Here is a 20,077-nt window from a genome sequence, read left to right on the forward strand (position 1 = left end):
CACTATGATGTCTATCAGATGTTGGATTTGGTTGCCATACCTGACAAATAAACGTCAGTATTTGAGGTAAAAAATGACGTTGGTTTAAGATGTTGGCTTGATGTTGGATTTTGGTCACTTTTCAACCCATACTAAAACAAGAAAATATCAATGTTATTTCACTTCATTTTTAGATGTCAAAGTTGTCCTTAGATGCTGGTAACCTAAATCCCCAACAATTTTCCAACATGCTTTTCATGAGAAAGAACTGTAAATACTGATACTAATGTTGTTTTTATAGACGGCAGTTTGAGATCTGGTTAATAATTTCGTGCTTACTTTAGGTTTTATTGAAATTCAGATTTGATTATGTTATGCTGGCGTTTTGGAATTTGTCAATGTAATAAAGATTGAAACCTGAAGAACAGGCTAGTCTACAGATAGTGCAATTATTAATTGAGTTAAAGCAATAATTTTGGTGTCACGTTGTCTGACAGGTGTAGCTTTTCTGACGTTTATACATTAAAAAGGGTAAGAAAATTCAGGTAATGTAACTTGGTAATTTCGTTAGGAAGGAAAGCTCAATTTCATCTCTGTCACCTCGGAAGTTGATTGGTTTACGACGGATTTCGCAAAAAAATCTGCTGTAATGCGACTTATTTGTGACCAGCTTTTTACATTGGTAAGTACATAAGTACATATCCGACTGTTTGCCTACTGTTTGAGGTTAGCTCTCTGTAAAGTTGTGTCATATCTCATTTAAATATTAGCCACAATCACAAGTTTTTCAAGCACTGTGTCAAATAAGTAATTTTAACAACCCCGCGAAACTTCCAACTTTGCCTCAGTGTCGGAAAATAATGACTCCATAAAGTTAACCTCCACTCCACAGCTGCCCTGTCCTGACCTATTCATGCATCTCTAAGGACCGAGCTGTCCCGGGAGAAGCTTGCTAATATACAGAATTGGACTCAAGGCCTTCTGGGCGTTCAAAGCATTTGCAGACCTGGACAGATTTGTCCAGCCCATCACCCCCTTGTGCTGGAAAAGGGATTCATTCTCCCTATGAGCTATCAACCAAGGCTGAACCTGGACGGGGGCGTCCCGCGAGTCACTTTTAACACTCAAGGCAGGGATAGTTTGTCCCAATTGGAACGTAGCCAAGGCAGAACCTGGACGAGGGCATCCCACGTGACACTTTTAACACACAAGTTAGGGCTAATCTGTCCCAATCGGAACGTAGCCAAGGCAGGACCTGGACGCAGCAGGCATACAGCGTTGAACTAAGAAGACAGGGCTCATTTTTGTCCCCACTGAATTTACTTTTACCACACAGATAATAAATAAAAGGAATAATGAAGACACTGAACACCATTTGACCGTTAAGTTGTACAATATTTATTCAGGACGATTCAGAGTCTTCTGTTTGTTCGAGCGGGCGAGCGCCCTGGCTTTTCCCTTTGGCAGGGCGCCATGGCAGCGTCCTCCTGCTGGTTCCCTCCTGGAAAAGAGACACATAAAGGGAAGTTAGCCAATGCCATACGTTCTGCTGTCCACGCCAAAGAGAATGTGATTTTTACCAGGGGAGAGACGGAAGTCTCTGTCCTCTTGCGCCCTTTCCGCGGGGGGCTTTCAGTGCCCGCTGCCTCCCCATCCTCCTCCTCCTCCTCCTCCTCCACCAGGGCCCTTTCAAAGAGTCTGCGGCGCTCGCGTGCTTGGAGAGGTCCGAGGTGAAGTGCGTAGAACTTATCTGAGGTTGAAGTGTCATGGCACATGAATTGCGCCACCTTGCGGCGATCCTCTGAAGAGTGTGCATTCTTTGCCTGCGTCGGAGAGAGACAGAAGCTTGATTAGGATAGAAGCCGCCGCTGGTAGTTACAGGGGCGTCACAATGCCTACTCACATGAGTCGCGATCGCAGTGCGTACGTCAGTAAAGGTGGGTTTGCCTGGAAGGCCCATACTGAGCCAAGCAGACTGAAAGTACTTGTTCAGGGTCCGACAAGGACTGGCTCTGGAAGTGAAAAAGAAATAGGTAGCCTGGCTCCCTCCGGGGAGACCAGCCCGCAGCGCCAAAAACCTGCGGAACCAGCTGTATTCCTCCCTGTTTAGGGACAGCTGAGCCGCCCCAAAGGCTCTGTTTGTTTTGTGAGTGGTAATCTGACATCAGAGAACAAGCAGTGAGTGAGTGAGTGAGTGAGAGAGCATGCTACTGGTGACCCCCACCTTACTTGCGCCATACTCACGTTAATGACATAAGCAGACTCGTCGGGGCTTCTGGAGGCCTCTTCAACCTCCTGGATTGTGAGATTCTGGAAGACTCCACAGCGGTGCCCAGAGATGGAGGTTAGGTAGCCAGTCAGAAAGCCATAGAAGCGCCACTGTTGCCTAGTGCTTGGGTTGGATTCGAGGCTATCTGGTGAAGGACATTAGACAGATTAGACCACCGACGGTTCTATTTCCTTTCTGGGTCACCAACAGCTCTTGGCTGCTGGTGACTTGTTCTCCGGGGCGCCAGCAGCTCAAACAACAGCTGCTGGTGGCCCGGAGAGGAATTGTGCGTTTCTTCTTCAGGGGCACCAGCAGTTCATGGACTGCTGGTGCCCCTGAAGAAGAAACGCACAATTCCTCTCCGGGCCACCAGCAGCTGTTGGTTCATCCAGCCACGTCGGTCTGCCCCCCTTCCCCCCCGAATGAGTCCCATTCGCGGGGGAGAGGGGCAGACAGACGTGGCTGGATGAACCAAGGGCTGTTGGTGCCCCGGAAGAACGAACAGGGGGAATCGCTGGAACGGCGGAAGGGCTTGCTTACCTAGCAGGGCGGGAATTTTCCTCCCAGCGGTCCGGTGACAGCGCACCAGGCTGGCCTTGGGGATCAGTCGGCTTTCCTTCGCCTGCTTGGTCCTTACCTCGTGCACGACGACACGCCGGCGTATGCCGCGGATGAGGGCTCTGACCTCCCTTCGAATCAGAACCAGAGCCGTGCTGGAGAGCTGACAGGCGGCCGGCGGCGTCTCCGAGAGGTAGTCTAGGAACTGAGCCACGTTCTTCAGGTAGTGCTGCCTGGTGGGCTCGGCCATGCGCGTCTGACCTAGCCGGGCGGCCCACGCTCGGATTCGGGCTGGTTGGTTGAGGAAGAGGAAGTCCCCTGGCTCCGCGGTGCCCCTGGCCATGTAACCAAGGAAGGCTTTGATTCTCCCCAGCTTCGAAGTGACGTTGTTTCGCAGGCGGGGGGTGGGCTCGCTGCCCAGTTGGTACCCTTCGAACTCCCCCAAGAGAAGGTCTGTGGAACGAGCACAACCAAGAGTCAACTTCCCCGAAGCCACACACCCAGCAGAGCGACAGTGACGTGCCTGAAATATACTCAACTCAGCGCGGGGACGTGGTCCGGGAACGGGTAGGGTTCCAAAGCCTCCGGAGGCTCGGGGGGCGTCGGACCTCCGGCCGCGCCTCGCCCGGGAGCCGGTGGTGCAGGAGGCGACCTGGTTCTCCTCGCCCTTTTCCTCCTCCTTCTCCCCCCTTCTCCCTTCCTCAGCTCCCGGTAGAGGCGTGTGATCTGGAGCAGGGTGGACCGCATCTTGGTAACCTGTTTCCCCAGGTCCGTGAGCTGAGCCTGTATGCGCTCGGTGGCGCGCCTGCAGCCGCGGTCGGCGCACGGGCGGCCGGCCTCTGGGTCCTCCGAGTCCCGCTCCCCCTCGGAGGACGATGCTAGCTGGGACACGACAGGGATTGCAGGCTGGGTGGACCGCAGCCACTGCAACTCCCGAGCTACTTTCCGGCGTTTCGCCCTCCCCATAGCCTCTTTCCTTCCCGAGGTCGAGAGCTCCGCGTGCTGCCTCAAGTGCCTGTCTAGGCGGGCTGGCGTCCGGCGACAGCCCGGGACCGGGCACGGTGTCTTCCGCGTGTCCACGCGGCCGGCGGCCAGCGCGAGCAGCAGCCGCTTCTCGTCCGAGTTAGCCACCTTGTGAACGGCCGTCAGGTGAGGCGCAAGCCGGCTGTAGACGTTGAAGCATAGGGCACATTCAGCCATGACCGTGCTAGAGCCAATGCAGAGGGGGAAAGGGGCCCGCACGCCACGTGCGGCGGTTAATAAGCGGCCGGAGGCGGCGTCCACTTCCGCGTCATGACGTTGGTGGACCCGTATTTCTTAAAGGGGAAGGACACCCCCCCCGCACCAGGAGGTGTAAACCGATGCCCTACGGAGATCCATTCGGTTCAAGCTTTCTTTTGTTACGACTTCTCAAGCAGGGGGGAGAGGGGTGTCCACCTCACTCCCTTCCCCCCTTTTCAAAGGAACCAGAGGGGGTGTCCCGTTAAACAATGCACCCCACCGCCCCTTCATCGTTGCCCCGGTCAGCGGTTCGACACCTCTCTCTCTTGTCACGACTCGAGTTGGGGAAGGGGTGTCCCACCTCACTCCCTATCCCCCCTTCATTTTGCTGTTCTGGCCAGCGGGAGCTTTTCCACAGCCATTCACGTTCACTTTTTCCACCCCAAAACGGGGATTGTTTGAGCCCCATTGGGGGGGGACAGCTCCACACGCGCCAGCTTTTGTGACCTGCTACAACCAACATGGAATACGCACCAACCATCGAAAGGGGGGTCCAGACAGCCCGTAACCCCGGCACCACTGACCCTGGCACGTTTCACCTCGCCGGAGTCCACTAGCTTCCCCTCCCAACCAACCACCCTCACTCCCCCGGGAGCAGGGTAGGCGGGGTGGGGGTCAGCCGGGAGCCAGCAAGGATAAACCCAGGGGGTGGGCGGCGTTGCGGGCGGACGGACGGGATGCAGACGCACACACTCGGGCGGGGGTAGAATCGAAGCCCACACCAGCTCGTTCCCTACGCTGCCCCTGGGGCCTCGATTCACCACGCCGGGTGACTCGACCGAACCCACCGAACATCCCCCAGCCCTCGCAGGGCGTGGGGGGCGGGGGCACGGGCCGAGTATCGGCGCGGGGGAAACGGAGTCCAGGGGGGCGGGCTGGCGGGCAGGCTGAGCAGCAGACAAGCTCTGGGTCATTTAGCCAGACGGGCCATCTGGGTCCTTTACCCACAGATCGGGGCGGGAAGGGGGGGCGCTGTGTGCGGAGGGACACCCCCACGCCTCCCTGATACAGCGCCCAGGACGGGGAGGATCTGCCACACCCATAGAGGCCGACCCCATTGGTGCTTTGGGGGGCCTGGGTGGGGGCCTAGCCCCTGGGGCGCCACACTAGCTCCTATCGATCAGTCACCGTGGGGTCTGGCGACTGGACTGTCAGGGACTAAGTCCATATTTTTACGCCTTCCCCGAAACCCTGATGGCAGGTCAGAGATTGTGGGTGTCGGGCAAAAACCTCCAGGCGCGGGACGTCCCGACAAGTAGGCCGGGAAGGGTGGTCTTTCGTCGGGCATGGTTTGGTGGGCTCGGGCCTGGGTCTAACCAACGCCCCGGTGAGCGCCAGGCATAACGTATTCCTGTTGGACCTTTGGCGCTAGATGCGTAAAGATGTGCCGCTGGTGAACCATCGATGGAGCTGCTGGTGAACCATTAATGGGGGCCTCTGAGATCCAGCGTTGGGGAGGCCTGTGCCCCGCGCGCTCTGCCCGGGGCACACGCACCCTTCTTGGGGAGCGAGCCCAGCCCCTGGGGCCTCTGAGATCCAGCGTTGGGGAGGCCTGTGCCCCGCGCGCTCTGCCCGGGGCACACGCACCCTTCTTGGGGAGCGAGCCCAGCCCCTGGGGCCTCTGAGATCCAGCGTTGGGGAGGCCTGTGCCCCGCGCGCTCTGCCCGGGGCACACGCACCCTTCTTGGGGAGCGAGCCCAGCCCCTGGGGCCTCTGAGATCCAGCGTTGGGGAGGCCTGTGCCCCGCGCGCTCTGCCCGGGGCACACGCACCCTTCTTGGGGAGCGAGCCCAACCCCTGGGGCCTCTGAGATCCAGCGTTGGGGAGGCCTGTGCCCCGCGCGCTCTGCCCGGGGCACACACACCCTTCTTGGGGAGCGAGCCCAGCCCCTGGGGCCTCTGAGATCCAGCGTTGGGGAGGCCTGTGCCCCGCGCGCTCTGCCCGGGGCACACGCACCCTTCTTGGGGAGCGAGCCCAGCCCCTGGGGCCTCTGAGATCCAGCGTTGGGGAGGCCTGTGCCCCGCGCGCTCTGCCCGGGGCACACGCACCCTTCTTGGGGAGCGAGCCCAGCCCCTGGGGCCTCTGAGATCCAGCGTTGGGGAGGCCTGTGCCCCGCGCGCTCTGCCCGGGGCACACGCACCCTTCTTGGGGAGCGAGCCCAGCCCCTGGGGCCTCTGAGATCCAGCGTTGGGGAGGCCTGTGCCCCGCGCGCTCTGCCCGGGGCACACACACCCTTCTTGGGGAGCGAGCCCAGCCCCTGGGGCCTCTGAGATCCAGCGTTGGGGAGGCCTGTGCCCCGCGCGCTCTGCCCGGGGCACACACACCCTTCTTGGGGAGCGAGCCCAACCCCTGGGGCCTCTGAGATCCAGCGTTGGGGAGGCCTGTGCCCCGCGCGCTCTGCCCGGGGCACACGCACCCTTCTTGGGGAGCGAGCCCAGCCCCTGGGGCCTCTGAGATCCAGCGTTGGGGGGGGGGCCGTGCCCTGCACGCTCTGCCCGAGGTACACGCACTCTCCGGCGGCAAGCGCTGGTTCCAAAGGACCCCCTAGATTTGCACCTAATCACCAGCCGTGCCCGGGCACCCCACTATTAAGCCCGGGGACACCAACTCCTCCAAACCGCATGGATCAGACAGACGTGCTGCTGGTGACCCAACTGGCCAAGACGTACCGCTGGTGACCCAATCGGTCTTTGGGTTTGTGAATGGGTCACCACCGGCCCTGGGCTCCTGTATGGGGCACCAGCCGCACGTCGTTCTATCCTCCGTCTGCGATGGGGTCTTATGTTTGCTGCGGGGTGACGGACGCTGGGAGACGGGTTAGCAGCTCAGAAATGGACCCTTGACTCCCGTGGACCCCCTAACTCCCATGGTGTTCAGACCACTGGCCTTGCCCGGATTTGAACGCTTGTTTTTGGGTTAGCTTTGCTGGCCAAGAGGCCTGGATCCTTGGAAGGACCAGGGCAGCAGTGCGCATTTGGTTTGCCCGGATTTGAACGCTTGTTTTTGGGGTTAGTTTTGCTGGCCAAGAGGCCTGGATCCTTGGAAGGACCAGGGCAGCAGTGCGCATTTGGTTTGCCCGGATTTGAACGCTTGTTTTTGGGTTAGCTTTGCTGGCCAAGAGGCCTGGATCCTTGGAAGGACCAGGGCAGCAGTGCGCATTTGGTTTGCCCGGATTTGAACGCTTGTTTTTGGGGTTAGCTTTGCTGGCCAAGAGGCCTGGATCCTTGGAAGGACCAGGGCAGCAGTGCGCATTTGGTTTGCCCGGATTTGAACGCTTGTTTTTGGGGTTAGCTTTGCTGGCCAAGAGGCCTGGATCCTTGGAAGGACCAGGGCAGCAGTGCGCATTTGGTTTGCCCGGATTTGAACGCTTGTTTTTGGGGTTAGCTTTGCTGGCCAAGAGGCCTGGATCCTTGGAAGGACCAGGGCAGCAGTGCGCATTTGGTTTGCCCGGATTTGAACGCTTGTTTTTGGGTTAGCTTTGCTGGCCAAGAGGCCTGGATCCTTGGAAGGACCAGGGCAGCAGTGCGCATTTGGTTTGCCCGGATTTGAACGCTTGTTTTTGGGGTTAGCTTTGCTGGCCAAGAGGCCTGGATCCTTGGAAGGACCAGGGCAGCAGTGCGCATTTGGTTTGCCCGGATTTGAACGCTTGTTTTTGGGGTTAGCTTTGCTGGCCAAGAGGCCTGGATCCTTGGAAGGACCAGGGCAGCAGTGCGCATTTGGTTTGCCCGGATTTGAACGCTTGTTTTTGGGTTAGCTTTGCTGGCCAAGAGGCCTGGATCCTTGGAAGGACCAGGGCAGCAGTGCCCACTTGGTTTGCCCGGGTTTGAACGCTTGTTTTGGGGCAACGGGGCCCTCGTCAGACCCCTGGTTCGTTCAACCGCGAAATCGAAAATTGCACTAAGTCCTTCTTTTGAGTCTGTTATCGAAACCTCGACGGCAGGTCAGCGAAACCCAGGGACGCGCTACCACCCCCTCCAGGCGCGGGTCATGCCGGAGAGAGTGGTCTCTTTCCGGGCATGGCTTGGTGAGCTCTCCCCCTGGTCCAACGAACGCCCCCGGTGAGCGCACTTAGGTCTCAGCTGGTGCGTAAATGGTGCCGCTGGTGAACCATTGGCCTCCGAGGCTTCATGTCACGCGCTCTCTGCCCAATACACCCTCACTTATCCCGGGCAAGCACTGATCACCAAAGACCCCCCCCCCCCCCCTGGCTCTTTCTGACCCATCGCTTACCGTTGGTGACCCACATAGGCCTTTGCGCGCGGTGGCCTGCCATGGAACCCTGACTCTAATGGTGTTCAGACCACTGGCCTTGCCCGGATTTGAACGCTTGTTTTTGGGTTAGCTTTGCTGGCCATTGAGGCCTGGGTCCTTGGTAGAACCAGGGCAGCAGTGCGCACTTGGTTTGCCCGGATTTGAACGCTTGTTTTGGGGTAGCTTTGCTGGCCATTGAGGCCTGGGTCCTTGGTAGGACCAGGGCAGCAGCGCCCACTTGGTTTGCCCGGATTTGAACGCTTGTTTTTGGGTTAGCTTTGCTGGCCAAGAGGCCTGGATCCTTGGAAGGACCAGGGCAGCAGTGCGCATTTGGTTTGCCCGGATTTGAACGCTTGTTTTTGGGTTAGCTTTGCTGGCCAAGAGGCCTGGATCCTTGGAAGGACCAGGGCAGCAGTGCGCACTTGGTTTGCCCGGATTTGAACGCTTGTTTTGGGGTAGCTTTGCTGGCCATTGAGGCCTGGGTCCTTGGAAGGACCAGGGCAGCAGTGCCCACTTGGTTTGCCCGGGTTTGAACGCTTGTTTTTGGGTTAGCTTTGCTGGCCAAGAGGCCTGGATCCTTGGAAGGACCAGGGCAGCAGCGCGCACTTGGTTTGCCCGGATTTGAACGCTTGTTTTGGGGTAGCTTTGCTGGCCATTGAGGCCTGGGTCCTTGGTAGAACCAGGGCAGCAGCGCCCACTTGGTTTGCCCGGATTTGAACGCTTGTTTTGGGGTAGCTTTGCTGGCCATTGAGGCCTGGGTCCTTGGAAGGACCAGGGCAGCAGCGCCCACTTGGTTTGCCCGGATTTGAACGCTTGTTTTGGGTTAGCTTTGCTGGCCAAGAGGCCTGGATCCTTGGAAGGACCAGGGCAGCAGTGCGCATTTGGTTTGCCCGGATTTGAACGCTTGTTTTTGGGTTAGCTTTGCTGGCCAAGAGGCCTGGATCCTTGGAAGGACCAGGGCAGCAGTGCGCACTTGGTTTGCCCGGATTTGAACGCTTGTTTTTGGGTTAGCTTTGCTGGCCAAGAGGCCTGGATCCTTGGAAGGACCAGGGCAGCAGTGCGCATTTGGTTTGCCCGGATTTGAACGCTTGTTTTTGGGTTAGCTTTGCTGGCCAAGAGGCCTGGATCCTTGGAAGGACCAGGGCAGCAGTGCGCACTTGGTTTGCCCGGGTTTGAACGCTTGTTTTGGGGCAACGGGGCCCTCGTTAGACCCCTGGTTCGTTCAACCGCGAAATCGAAAATTGCACTAAGTCCTTCATTTGAGTCTGTTATCGAAAACTCGACGGCAGGTCAGCGAAACCCAGGGACGCGCTACCCCCCCCTCCAGGCGCGGGTCATGCCGGAGAGAGTGGTCTCTATCCGGGCATGGCTTGGTGGGCTCTCCACCTGGTCCAACCAACGCCCCCGGTGAGCTCATCCATAGCGTTTGCCAGCGGTCGTTCCAAAGACCCCCCCCGCTAGAGACCCACCATCCCCCAAATGAGTGTTAGTTGTTTCAAACAGCAAAAAAATAAAATCAATGCATTTCGTTTTCAAAATGATTTTTTTTTTACTTTCTCGTGCAAGTCGTATAAACCATGTTGATACACACCTTGAATGCACTTGAATAACCTTTCTGCACAAAACACTGAGGTGAGGAATAAAGCCTGGTTTACACTTCTGCATCAAGTGACCGGCGTAACACACGGCGCATGCAACGCGCATAGCTGTGCATTTATACTTCTGCGCGCTGTCTCTGTTGGTCTGCATTAACACCTCCAAAACGCTAGTTGGCAGTGAGGTGTAAATGTCCCTCTGTGTCAAGTTTCTTCGCTGCTGTTTTGCTTTTCCTGAACACTTCCTGGATATACAAGTGGCTCAAACTCGCTCATTTTGAGGCAGAAACCGGCAGACGTGCAAGAACTTTAACTAAGAGGTAAACACAAAACAAAACTTTACATCCGGAGCTCCTGCATAGGACTCCACACTTGTAAACAATCATTCCATTGGGCTAGCGCCGCTCGCGTGGCTCTCGGTCCCGCCCAGACTCGTCAGCGCTACCAAGCCGACCAATCACAGACCTTGCGCTACGCGTTGTTGCGATGTGTAGTTACAGTTTTTGAGAGGTGCACGTCAGTGACGCCGACAGCCATGCCGAAGGGCTATGCGTCAACGCCATAGCATACGCCGACGTTTGAGGCAGAAGTATAAATCAGCCTTTATGCGTCAGTGCCGTAGCATACGCCGGGGTTTGACGCAGAAGTATAAATCAGCCTTAAGCCTGGTTTATACTTCTGCTTCAAGTGACCGGCGTAACTCACGGCGCAGGCAACGTGCACAGCTGTGCATTTATACTTCTGCGTGCTGTCTCTGTTGGTCTGCATTAACACTTCCGAAACGCTAGATGGCAGTGAGATTTAAATGTTCCTCTGTGTCGAGTTTCTACGCTTCTGTTTTGCTTTTCCTGAACACTTCCTGGTTGTACAAGTGACTCAAACTCGCTCATTTTAAGGCAGGAACCGGCAGACGTGCAACAACTTTAACTATGAGGTAAACACAAAACAAAGCTCTCCATTCGGACCTCCTTCACGGGACTCCACACTTGTAAACAATCGCTCGCGCCATTCGCGCGGCTCTCGGTCCAGCCCAGACTTGTCAGCGCTACCAAGCCGACCAATCACAGAGCTTGCGCTACGCGTTGTTGCAATGTGTAGTTACATTTTTTGAGAGGTGCACGTCAGTGATGCCGACAGCCACGGCGAAGGCCTATGCGTCAACGCCGTAGCATACGCCGGTGTTTAACGCAGAAGTATAAATCAGCCTTTAAGAAGTAGGCTATAACAGAAAGCATGTGGTGATGACGGCTGGTTGCCACTTGTCCAGTCTTTCTCAGGGTGCGCTCATGTTTTAAACTTTGCATGCAGATTCTGTAACTAAAACTATTTGAACATAAAGTTATTGTAAACTTTCCAAAGTGTAAGGAAGTTGTTGTTCTCACAGTATGTTGGGCAATTTGTCGAGGACCCTGCTGCCTTTTAAAAGATGGTTCAGCTCAAAATAAGATATTCAGAAAAATGCAGGTAACCAGCTGGTTACTGACTTTGTAGACATATTTCAAAATAACTTTTATGTCCCACAGACAGATTTGTTTGTTGTTAGAAACATATAACTTTAAAACTTTTATCAAATGTTATCAATTTGACAAACTGACAACCTGCCCTGACCTGATATAACTAATGAAAAAAAAATATTTGCAAAGTTCAGTGGCTTGTGTAAAACCTACATATGTTATATAGGTGTCAGATATTGTCTGAATGTATGCTTAGTGAAAATCTTTACACAGATAAATCATTTTTTGACATTGAGATGACTGGAAAATGAGTCCTTAAATTTATCCTATAAAGCTACTGTATAGAAAAATGTAAGAGACCATTAAAAATTTTCCGTTTGATTCTATATGTTTGAGTAAAAGGTTAATATTACTTGTGTTGTAAATGTAACATTTCTGATAATATTTTTTCCAAATTCATTGAAATAAAATTCAGGGTTTTTCTGCCCGATATTGCTTTCTTAACTCTTCTTAAACTGGTTGTTCAATCCAAAAAATTTCATATATCCATAATTTACTCACCCTCAAGTGCTTCCAAATGTTTTTTAGTTTCTTTCTTTATTTGAAAACAAAGGAAAGCTGAAAATCTGTAACCCTTGACTTGAATAGTAAAAAAAAAAATACTATGGAAGTCAATGGTTACAGCTTTCTTCAAAATCTCGTCTTTTGTCTTTTGTGTTTAACAATGGATTGTAACACATAAAGGTTTTGGCGAACGTTCCCTTTAAACTAAAGCATTAAAATGAATTGTTTAACATGGATTAGTATATCTGAAAAATGAAGTCTTTTCTGTTATTTTGTCCAATTAATGAAAATATTTTACTGAAACAAATAACTCTTAAAAAAGAATTTCCAAGTGGTTTCTATAGAATTCTTTTTTTTACAGCTGTGCATTTACAGTGCTCAGCATAATTAAGCACACACTATTTTGCAAATGTATATTTTTATTAATTATACAGTAAATATAGGTCAAACATGTATATATTAGTGTATTTAAACAAAACAGATTTATTAAACTAATATCTTTATTAAAATATTTTTTTAGACACTGAACATCTTTAGAAATAAAAAGATAATACATTTAAATTTATGCAAAATATTTGAAATAAAATGACAAACTAAAAAATTTCAACTAAATTTTATAAATTTTTTAGTTTTTCTTAATTTTTCATCTTTTTTAAAAATTTTGTTTATTTTTTTTCCCTAACATATAAATTGGGTTCACTAGTTTTTGTACTGTTATCGTAAGTTATTTTGTCAGATTAGCTTCAGATTTGGCCTCAGTACTGACTAATCTAATGTATATGTACAAATATATTATTGTAAAAATTACTATAAAATATTAATCTAAACGACAGATTTGTAAGGGTTGTACTCATATATGCTGAGCACTGTACCTTTTAAAAGTGTCATCTATCAGTATTTAGCCCAAACTGTCCTGCACTTCACTGCTGCTCTGCATATCAATGTTCACTTTCCCTTTCTCATCTCCCAGCCTCACTTCAGCGCCTTTTCTCCTGCAGGAGCTTCTCAGGCAGGGAGAGGCCAGGATGGGGTTGCAGACCAGAAAGAGAGAGTTTCAAGTTCAAGTGCAAGATTACATGTTCCTGATCAAAAAGAAGAGCTGAGCGGGAAAAGAAAGTGAGGTAACTAAGCCGAGGGGAGTCATCTGTATGCTGGTGTAACCTTAACAGCGCTCTCGTTCCAAATGAGAGCAAAAGTGAACAAGAGAATACAGGGAGAGAAATCCACCCCTCTGCTTTCTCTCTGCCACTTCTCTCCTCCTCTTTCCCTCCCACTAAGATATTCTGTCCGAAAGCCCCCCACCCCCCCTTCTCTCTCACTCTGTCCTGTATTCCTGTCCTACACATGCACACACTATTAAACATCACTTTTCTACTACTGCTTCATCATCCATCTTTTAGCACAACGCTTTAAAAGCATCCAGTACTTCTGAATCTCCCAACGGGTGGAGAAACCAGCTCAATGCGGCTCTCACACACTGGGATAGCCTGTTTCTCATTGAGAGGCCTTTTTTTTTTTACTTATAACGCATGAGTCTCGCTCTCTTTACGGTGCAGGTTTCCCTCCCCCTTCTCTTTTTTTCTAGACTTATCCGTAAAGAAAGGAAGGAAGCGGAAGAGCGAGGTGTCTGTGAGGAGGAATAATGAAAAGGGAGAGAGAGATGGAAAGAGAGAGAGAGAGAGAGAAGAAGGGAGGGGTAAAAGAAGAGAGCAGGACTGAGGAGGGTGGACTGGCAGAAACATGAAATACGAGAGGGAGAAGAGTAAAGTAGGAGAGGAGCCCGTAAGAGGAGAAACGAGGGATGGCTGACCTGGAAGTGGGCAAATTCGGGGAGAAAGGAAGCCACCGTTCTCATCCAACGCTTGCTGGTATTTGACTTTTCACTTTGTTTTCGTGTCAGACATTTTGAGCCTTCGTTCTTTAAATTCTGCGTCTTCTGTTTAATCTTCCAGTATCTTCCCTGAGTGTTTTGTTAGCTTGGAACTGTGCAAAAGTAACCATCCGTTTGGAGAGTTTAAGTACTTTTCCTTCCTCCTCCATCACATTCTTTCCGTCTCTGCAACAGCAGTTTGTGTTTTATTTCTTGTGTGACTTGCATCAGCTTTAGTTCTGCTTGACGTGTTATTGTTAACGCTATAGACTAAAATTCATTACTAAAACGGGGCCCGCTGGAGATGATCTCATAAAAGGTTTAATACTCACCGTCTGCATCAGTCAAATTAGTTCTGCACTGATGCGCTTGTACGGAGTGTGATCTTTATGTAAAGTCAGTCCTGCTTCTCTTCAGTTTGTGGCACTTTTGTTTCACTTGAATCGCTTTGAAATGCAACGTTGTCCCTTTATTGGGGTGTCCCCTCTCCGTACCTCGCTCCTCCCATCACCCCTCATCCCGCTGTCTGTCTTCATCCGCCTGCGCCCTTGCGAAAAAGCTTTCCCGCTTGTGTTTATCAAACCAGTATGTTAACGTTAGTCAACTGTTTGTTTCTCATTCTGTCTGCATTCTCAATGATGATTGCTCTCTTATGATTTGGTTATGGCTTGCTTTCTCATCCTGTCTCTCTGCTTATATATTTGTGTCTTTAAGGGTTTTATAAGTCGCATACCTGTCTCCACAGTGATTATGCTCTACTGCCCTTAACCTCATGGTTATTGCTATCCTGCAGACATTCAAGACATAATGGCGATCAAAAAGTATTGTTTACTTCTATTATAAGAGTGTTGATGCTCTGATTTTAGGTCATTGAATCATCCCTTTTTTGCTATTCTATTTTTTAAAGCGGCTTTTTTCCCCTCTAACTTTTTCATAATATGTTTAGTTGCAAATTTGTATTCGTGTTACTCCCTAAAAGCTTTAAGACTAAATGAGATTTTTATCTGTGACTTTAAAGTTGCTTTGATGTGCTTTAAAGTGGTATGTGATGTGCTTTTATTCTGTTATTCTAAAAATCCATGCATGAAATAAAGCAGTGGTTCTCAACCAGGGCAAGACTAAATTAGAACTTAAATGCACAGAAAATCAAGATATGTCTTATTTTAGTTTTCTTTCCTTCTTTTTTTAAACAACATGAACATGTTGAGCTTTTGATAGTTGAAAAGTTTTCTGAAGGAAAATACAAATACATTCTTTATTCATCATAATAATAATTAATAATGTTTTAAATATCCAAAGCTCTAAAATATTTAAAGTATGAATGCTATTTGAAATCCTATCCATTCAACATAGATAACTAGAAACAAGCTGGAATTGAGTCAAACAGACAACCACAGTCTAACACCCAAGCTACAGTTAAAGTGAATTATTAGCATCCCTGTTTTTTTTTCTTCCCAATTTGTTTAACAGAGAGAAGATTTTTTCAACACATTTCTAAACATAATAGTTAATAACTCATTTCTAATAACTGATTTATTTTATCTTTGACATGATGACAGTAAATTATATTTCACTGGATATTTTTTAAGACATGTCTATACAGCTTTAAGTGACATTTAAAGACTTAAAGAGGTTAATTAGGTTAACTAGGCAGGTTAGGGTAATCAGGCAAGTTATTGTAAAACGATTATTTGTTCTGTAGACTATCAAAAATATAGCTTAAAGGGGATAATAATTTTAACCTTAAAATGTTTTTTAAAAAATTAAAAACTGCTTTTATTCTAGCCAAAATAAAACAAATAAGACTTTCTCTAGAAGAAAAAATATTATCAGACATATTGTAAAAAATTCCTTGCTCTGTTAAACACTTTGGGAAATATTTAAAAAAGAAAAAGAAATTCAAGGGGGGCTAATAATTCTGAGTTCAACTGCATATGACATCATAAAGGGGATTAGTAACACACCAGAAAGGGGCAAAATGGGTTTTGAGGGTCTTTGCAGTTTCCTTTAGATAATAAATTCCAACCGAACATAAAAACGAATTATATTTGACAATCCTTAACTGAATCGTGATTTTTATCATGATTATTCTGTGCTGAGCAAACCCCAAAGGATTGGATGTTCCATTTACCTAAATGCATGTTTGCTGTCAACATCTATATATACATCAAGCATTCAAAAAGTGGAGTTGTTATGAAACCAGAACAGACTGACACGCTTTTTGTTTAAATTGCATTATGCTGCCACATATGCCATTCCTTGCACTATTTCCTCAAATCTGGCCTTTCAAAAAACTGCATTGACTCACAAGTGCATTTATAAAGAATCAAATCAGTTTCAGTATATAAAAAGTAAACCACCTTCCACCTTGAGCCTCAAGCTCTGAATAGCACCACCAGTACAAAACAGTATAAGGGCCATTGACTCTCCATATGTTCAAGTGTCTCAGATTGCTTGAGCCCACCCTCACTGAAGTGCTCTGGAAATCAATAGGTTTGACATCGACGCTGCCTCCTCTCTTTCTCACTGTAGAATTGAAAGTGCAAAATTTATTTAGCAGTGACCCCCCCCCCCCCCCAAAAAAAATAATAATGTTTTTCCTGTACAACTGTACTTTAAAATTAAAATAAATCAACTTTGACAGATCTAACTAACACATATTAATTCAAAACCTATATACTGTATCTCTAAATAAAGTTTGAAGACATTTACTTTTGTTTAGTATGTTTAAAGTGAGTTGTCTACATATAATGGAACAGCTTTTAGGTATCAAATGTGTCCATAAACACTTCTAATCGACCTAAGGGGTTGTGGATATTGTATATTGAGGGAAAAAAGCTGGTAACCTTTCTGGCCTGCTATTAAATAGCTCTTTCATGAAATTTCAGCTCACTTTACCATCCAAAACAGCCAAAGTTAAGGCATTTGTTGGGGAGCTGATGGCTTTATAAAATGACAGGCGAATGTACAGCGCATAAAAAAAAAAAAAAACATAAAAAATTTTGGTGCATTTCTGAAAAATGATTCAGGTCTAAAGATCAGCGCATTAAAGAGAACACAGCAAGAAAACACTTTTATTTTCTTTAAAAGGTTTGTTTCATCAAAAAATGTGTTCATTGAAACTGCTCTCATCGAGTGTCTAATTGATTCAATTCCTGAGATGTTGATCATAACTGCAAACTATTCAATATATTCATTTAAATATTTATTTCCTTAGTTCGGCATTTCAGTTTTAATTGATTTTTTCACACAGAAATAAACAACATTTTTGTTCATTGTCTCACCATTGTGGTATTTGGTGTTTGTATTGTTTTACAGAATGTAAAGCTAAAACATTTTCCCCCTTTTTGGTGATTGAAATAAAGCTGATATAGAACACAGGTTGAATATTAGGTGGAAAAAAACTACTAAAATGAAAACTAGAATCCAACGAAAACAAAAAGTCAACTGAAATGACTGAAAATAAATAAACTTATATTTATATGTTATGAAATAAAGAATGACAAAATCTCATTCAATTTCTAAAGCTACAATTTAAATAGAAGCTGTGAAAATAAAAACTATTATAATAAAATAATTAATACTACAAGTGAAATAATGGTGACACGGTGGCGCAGTGGGTAGCGCAAGAAGGTTGCTGGATCAAGCTGCGGCCTGGTCAGTTGGTGTTTCTGTGTGGAGTTTGCATGTTCTCCCCGTGTTCATGTGGGTTTCCTCTGGGTATTCCGGTTTTCCTCACAGTCCAAAGACATTCGCTATAGGTGAATTGAATAAGTTAAATTGGCCATAGTTTTATGTGTGTGTGTGAATGCGAGAATGCATGTTGTATCCCAGTGCTGGGTTGTGGCTGGAAGGGCATCCGCTGCAGGAAACAAATGCTGAATAAGTTGGCAGTTCATTACGCTGTGATTAATAAAGGGTACAAGCTAAAAAAGAAGATGAATGAATGAAATGAATAATTGAATGAATGAATGAGGGAGATAATGATAAAATAGCACTGATGCTATTTCATACCTATAATTTTCTACTTTGTTTGGCCACACAGTGTCCATCAAGACGTTATAGCTTCCTGAAATGATTTAAGCATCGCAACTGTTTTAAAACTGATAATAATAAGAAATGCTTGTTGTAGAAAATAATGGGAATAAACTATAAAAGCTAATTTAAATGATAAAAAATACTAAACAGAACAATAATAATTCCAACAGTAATGCTTTTGCAAGCAATATTTCAATCAAATTCGATAATCTTTAAAATCAAAACAATGAAAATAGTTGTTTAAAATATCTACATTTCCTGTACACAGAAGATCATACAGGTTTGCAATGCGATGAAAATTCTGTTACTACCATTTTTGGACAGCTGTCCCTTTAACAAAATATGCATGCATTTTAATTGAAAGGCAGCAGTGTTTCCTCTGGAACGCTGTTGATGTTTTTTTAGGTGATATTCTGCACCTGCAATGTGCTGACAGTATGGGGCTAATTAACAGTTGCCTGACTGCTGTAATACTGTGACTTTACCTGGAGTGCTGACTTGCCAATAGCTGGTGAAAAAACAGTGCCACTGTTGTGTACTGAAGGTGACAGTGTTAGCATGGCCAGGTGACAGTGGTATTGTGTGAGTGTATGTGTACAGTGGCCACGAGAGGGTTAATATCTGCAGTCCAGAGGAATGTGATTCGGGTCAGCAATGAGAATTCCTCAGTTCTGCATTAGTAGGTCACCGCGTCGCTGCTTGCCTCAGCAAACTCCTTCATCGTCTCGTTTTTGCACCTTCTTTTCCTTTAGCTAGGGCTCATTTTCATTTCTGAACATACACTTTTTCAACATTAGATTGTTAGGCATCCTCTTATTCTTTCTTTGTTTCCCGTTTCTCCTACTATGTCGACTGAGGTGTTGGGGGTTGGTGAAATGGAGGAAAGGCTAAATGTGTGTGTTTGTTATATAAATGTGGCCACGTGCAGTGTTTAGTCTGCTGTCCTCTGCTTATGTTTGCATATGAATTATGTACATCGTTGTTATATCTTGATGCTATAGATGCTTCATTTGCTGTAAAGAAGGGCTAATTAAATGATGGCGATTTTATTAATACATTTATTTAGCATGAATACATTGAACCAATCAAAAATGACGTAAAGATGATTATACAGTAAATATTGCAGAAATCTGACAATGAGACATTTTTAACATTGATGATAATAAGAAATGTTTGCTGTAATGATTAATCTGACAAAAAAAGGGTGCTGACAGAAAATTAGACTTTCTAATAAATATGAAGACATATTCCTTCAACATTAAAACATTATGTAAAAACCTGTACCATGTAAAAGATTTTGCCTCATATTCAATCAATGTTTTCTGTATATCTTTACATTTACTACAGTAATTTACCAGATTTAAGAAGTTAATACTTTTCAGCAAGGATGTATTCAATTGCAAAAATGAAGCTATTTGTTGCAAAACATGGCTTAAGTTATACCTTCGTTGGCTGGACATTGTGATGTGTTCATATTTCAACTCAAGCTAATTCTGATTACATACCCCTTTATACGTTTCTGGAGAGGGTAAAATACATTCCAAGAGCTACTTTATTCCAGTTTTTGTTCTCAAGAATCTGTCAGAGTTTTTTCAGAACTCAAATTTTTTTCTCTCAAGTGCCATTTGCGCCTGCTCTTTTCACATAAGTCCAACTGGGGCCGGCTGTCGACTGACTGACTGACCAACCAACTGGTCCTTCCACCCTCCCCTTCCATAATCCCAACCAATAGTGGTTTAAAATGCACTGATTGACCCAACCACCCTTTCCCTAAAACACAACTGCAGAGTTTTGAAAAGCAATCCAGAAAAAGAAAGGCCTAGCCTGTTTTTTTTTACCACGTTTTCAGATTTCACCACATTCTCACCCTGTTATTTACTTCTCTCTTTTTTGGGCTATTGTTTTACCTGCTTTTTGGAACTGTTCTTTATTGGACTCAAACCCCATCCTTGCAGTCAAACCGCTCTGCATCTCAAGTCTGCCGACATGTGTGGTGGGCTACTGGACAAATTGGTACCAACGAAAAAGCCGTCCACATGCAGGTAAGTGGGAAGCTAGAAAAAGAACGGCGCCATACCATCCCAGAGTGTTTGTTTTAAAGGTGAAATGCAGCCATACGTTGCTCTGGCTACATAATTCACGATCTCCAGAAACGTATATGGGGCTATGTTTTCGGAATAAGGCTGTGTTGGCATATTTAATAATTTGTTTATTTATTC

At 47.4% G+C, this 20,077-nt stretch overlaps 1 protein-coding gene and 1 long non-coding RNA gene across 6 annotated transcripts in view; one reads left to right on the plus strand and one right to left on the minus strand.

Moving 5' to 3' along the window:
* Nucleotides 1-20,077, plus strand: part of LOC147833348 (uncharacterized) — a 72,124-nt gene that overhangs the window by 3,313 nt on the left and 48,734 nt on the right. For 2 of the 3 annotated variants that reach the window (XR_015511412.1, XR_015511413.1), the window contains exon 1: nucleotides 13,682-13,818. This is a non-coding gene — a long non-coding RNA (uncharacterized LOC147833348). Of the gene's footprint in view, nucleotides 1-12,948; nucleotides 13,072-13,681; nucleotides 13,819-20,077 lie in introns of those variants that run through there. The other variant, XR_015511414.1, reaches the window with a different exon arrangement.
* On the minus strand, nucleotides 1,354-5,210 carry LOC147840290 (uncharacterized). 3 transcript variants are annotated; one of them, XM_087287022.1, is made up of 6 exons: nucleotides 3,346-5,210; nucleotides 2,789-3,259; nucleotides 2,224-2,393; nucleotides 1,883-2,137; nucleotides 1,560-1,802; nucleotides 1,354-1,480 (listed from the first exon to the last, which is right to left on the minus strand). In XM_087287022.1, the coding sequence occupies exons 1-6, from the start codon at nucleotides 4,004-4,006 to the stop codon at nucleotides 1,382-1,384; spliced, it is 1,899 nt and encodes a 632-aa protein (XP_087143148.1). In that variant the 5' UTR covers nucleotides 4,007-5,210; the 3' UTR covers nucleotides 1,354-1,381. The 3 variants fall into 3 exon arrangements, with proteins under 3 accessions (XP_087143148.1, XP_087143147.1, XP_087143146.1); XM_087287021.1 differs by having other exon boundaries at nucleotides 1,354-1,802; nucleotides 3,346-4,421; XM_087287020.1 differs by having other exon boundaries at nucleotides 1,560-2,137; nucleotides 3,346-4,421.

Source organism: Danio rerio, chromosome 16 (genome assembly GCF_052040795.2).
Source record: "Danio rerio strain M-AB ecotype USA chromosome 16, GRCz13ab, whole genome shotgun sequence".
Taxonomy (NCBI): Eukaryota; Metazoa; Chordata; class Actinopteri; order Cypriniformes; family Danionidae; genus Danio; species Danio rerio.

What these genes read in the sequence shown, in the direction of transcription:
- LOC147840290 (XM_087287020.1), bottom strand. Translation starts at nt 4,006, where the DNA reads ATGGCTGAATGTGCCCTATGCTTCAACGTCTACAGCCGGCTTGCGCCT. An exon ending in GGACCACGTCCCCGCGCTGA is followed by an intron (nt 3,260 to 3,345) that starts GTTGAGTATATT and finishes CTCGTTCCACAG; the next exon opens with ACCTTCTCTTGGGGGAGTTC. An exon ending in GAAAATTCCCGCCCTGCTAG is followed by an intron (nt 2,394 to 2,788) that starts GTAAGCAAGCCC and finishes GTCCTTCACCAG; the next exon opens with ATAGCCTCGAATCCAACCCA.